At 36.7% G+C, this 2,874-nt stretch overlaps 1 protein-coding gene across 1 annotated transcript; it reads right to left on the bottom strand.

Annotated features, from left to right (window-relative positions):
* Positions 1-258: 258 nt before the first annotated feature.
* LOC112167982 ((+)-neomenthol dehydrogenase) lies at positions 259-2,874 on the bottom strand. The gene is made up of 3 exons (XM_024305093.1): positions 2,799-2,874; positions 906-997; positions 259-555 (listed from the first exon to the last, which is right to left on the bottom strand). The coding sequence occupies exons 1-3, from the start codon at positions 2,872-2,874 to the stop codon at positions 259-261; spliced, it is 465 nt and encodes a 154-aa protein (XP_024160861.1).

Below are 2,874 nucleotides of genomic sequence, written 5' to 3'. Positions count from 1 at the left end.
CTTTGTACTTCAGACCAAAAAAAGAATTGGCCTGTGGGGCCATTATTAGGCAACAATGCTAAATTCACGACACTTGCAGCACCTTCTTCAACAAGCAAGCTAGACACCAGTATTGTAAACTACATCTGTTTTGACATAGCCAGGGCAGACAGAGTTGACAAGAAAACTGGGGTACTTCTTGGCTAGAATCCTCGTATATGCATTCATTACTGCTTTTGAGAGTATATAGCCTGACATCACAGAAGGCCAACCCTTCCTTTAAAGTAAACTCTCCTTGAGGTCGATTAGAAACTCTGTCAATACTTCATCTACACTCTCTTTGCTTAGGTTCTCGACATCAGTACTAAGAAGTACTTTCACCCGATCACCTAGTATGTTCTCTAACTTCCCCATAGAGGATGAAACATTAACGATTCTTGGTGAATCAGATCGCTGAAGGAGTGGAATAAGGGCTTCAGATGTTCTTTTAGCACCATAGTAATTGATTTGCAAGCATTCTTCTGTTAACTCATAAGTTTCAGTCAACAACTTTTTGAAATCAATATGTCCTGCTTCCTGCATGAACCAGTAATAAAATTACCTTAATTTTTTATGGTCTCTTCTCTATTGAAATCTCATGTGTACTTTGCATAGATGTAAGGGAAAGGCATGGGGTGAACACAAATAGACCGACGTTTAGCCAAACCAAATTCAAACTACAATTTTCACATTAGTACATTGAACTAATGAAGCATTTAATTGTCAATAGCTATCAATAGAATAGCGTAATATGCTGGGAAACAAAACAGATGAACCCCAAAGAGAAGCTAGGAGCAACATAATTAACCATGGTCTAGAAGCATCGCTTCATCAAAGGTGCGCCTTTTAGTGTTCTGTAGTGGAACAACAAAGAAATAGTTTAGTACCCTTACAGCACCAGATGCAATTGCAGCTTTAAAACCATCCACATCAACTATAGCTCCAAAAATTCCAGCATTGTTCACTTGTAAATGTTCAACTGTCACGCCCCGAATTTTGAATAACCAATTCAAATCCGAAACATGAATAATAACAATTACAAAATAACGTTCTGAATTTTTTTTTCTCAAAACAAACACACCACTCGCCACTCGAATATAAAATCTCGAAAACCTCGAGTTCATTATTACATCTCACTCTTAAAACGTAAAATTGTAAAGCTCTAGATGAGCATAACAAACCTCACAATAGAAGGAAAAGAAAGTAAATGCTGCAACCCTTAACCAGCTCGGTCTCCTCCCCGATTTTCCTGACCTGCAGGATTATCCGCTATACCGTTTGAATAGTGTACCGGGATTGCAACAACACAAAATCCGGTAAGCTTTCTGAAAGCTCGTTTGAGTAAGCAAGAAATGAACGGTTGATTTATTAAATCACAATTCTTGTAATCAGGTAAACAACCAACAATCTTAACATCCACAAAGAAGACGTCAAACCAACTCACGTAAAACAACAAGGAATACATCCTCACAATCCCCTAACCTCAATATCACCTATGTGGTCCTTCCCACAACCTACAATTATCCCCACTGTGGTCTTTCCCATTAATTGTTTGCGTAGTTAATTATGATTTATGACAAACAAAAACATGGATTTCTCAATCTTCCTCCTCACGGATTTCTCAATAAACAAGCGTACAGATCTAGAGCTTGTACGTCTAATATTTATCTGTAGCACCATTCAATTGTCAATATTTAACTCAGAATATACATCACAGGAGTGTGCACCACAACATGGAAAACCTAGAATTAAGACAGAATTATGGCGACTATCATATGTGAAGCCCAAGAGCAATTCTTTACAATCAGAGTGGAACAACAATAATACAACTTAAACATAACAGAAATTTGGAGTTTGGGGTTTTGTTTAGAGTCAAACACATAACAAATTCAGAAACGTGACCGCACTAGGGCAACAAATGAATCTAACTACAGTTTTTAGCTGTAGTCTGATTACCATGTTTGCTGTTGTTATAGGTTATGCCATCATTTCAACCATCCATGCTTCAAAGTTAATGTCATTTGATTCTACACTTTCTGGAAAAAATACTAGGGTTTTGATAGTTTCATATAAATTCAGAAAGTAGAAATTACGTCTTGAGCTGCATTTAAGTGCTCGTACAACATTTGATTGACGCTTGAGCATTTCTGATCTTTCCCCTCCAGTCTTTTGAATGTTTCATTGCACTTCCTACAAAGCCTGAAAATAGAACAAGTTTTTGCATTAGCAACATGCAGCATGCATTTATCCACAGAAGACTCTGAAAAAAGGAGGATTTGATGAGCTTTTGGTCAGCAAGTTGACCAGATAACCAAGCTCAGAAGGAAGAGTACCAGAAAATTGATTGAGTATTAATTATTAAATACAGCAAGTCTCTTCGAAACATAGAAGATGAACTTCATGCTAATCAATCTAACAACCCAAAATATGAGGAAAAGCCCAAAATGCAATGCATCAGAGACCCAGATCAAGTCCATAAAACTGATTTAAGATTCAGCAGTAAGTAATTTCCAAAAGAAAAGCAAAGCTAAATGATTAAACTGTAATGAGTATAGGGTTTCATTATCTGGTGCTGCATATCACAAAGTTCAAAACTTTAAGAGCCCAGATCGAGCAAACTTGAAAGAGAAATAGGGTCTAACCTCAAATATGTTCTTCAGCAGCTCATCAACTATAAAGTTAAAAAGCCAAAAAAGACGAACAAAAAACAGAGATCAAATTTCAGATCAAACAAAAGGATGATCCATTTACATAATTGAAATGGGTTGTTCAAACTCTACCTTCCTCCATTGTCAATTGAAACTGCTTCATCACTACTGGATTATGAATACCCATCTTCTTTTCTGTCAGTTCCAT

Source organism: Rosa chinensis, chromosome 1 (genome assembly GCF_002994745.2).
Source record: "Rosa chinensis cultivar Old Blush chromosome 1, RchiOBHm-V2, whole genome shotgun sequence".
Taxonomy (NCBI): domain Eukaryota; kingdom Viridiplantae; phylum Streptophyta; class Magnoliopsida; order Rosales; family Rosaceae; genus Rosa; species Rosa chinensis.
The sequence above is the reverse complement of the archived record's forward strand: the minus strand, read 5'-3'. Positions and strand labels throughout refer to the sequence as shown.

Coding starts and splice junctions, on each gene's coding strand:
- LOC112167982 (XM_024305093.1), bottom strand. CDS start 2,874: ATGGAACTGACAGAAAAGAAGATGGGTATTCATAATCCAGTAGTGATG. Junction 998..2,798: donor TCAATTGACAATGGAGGAAG/GTAGAGTTTGAA, acceptor GGGGCGTGACAG/TTGAACATTTACAAGTGAAC. Junction 556..905: donor TTGCATCTGGTGCTGTAAGG/GTACTAAACTAT, acceptor TGGTTCATGCAG/GAAGCAGGACATATTGATTT.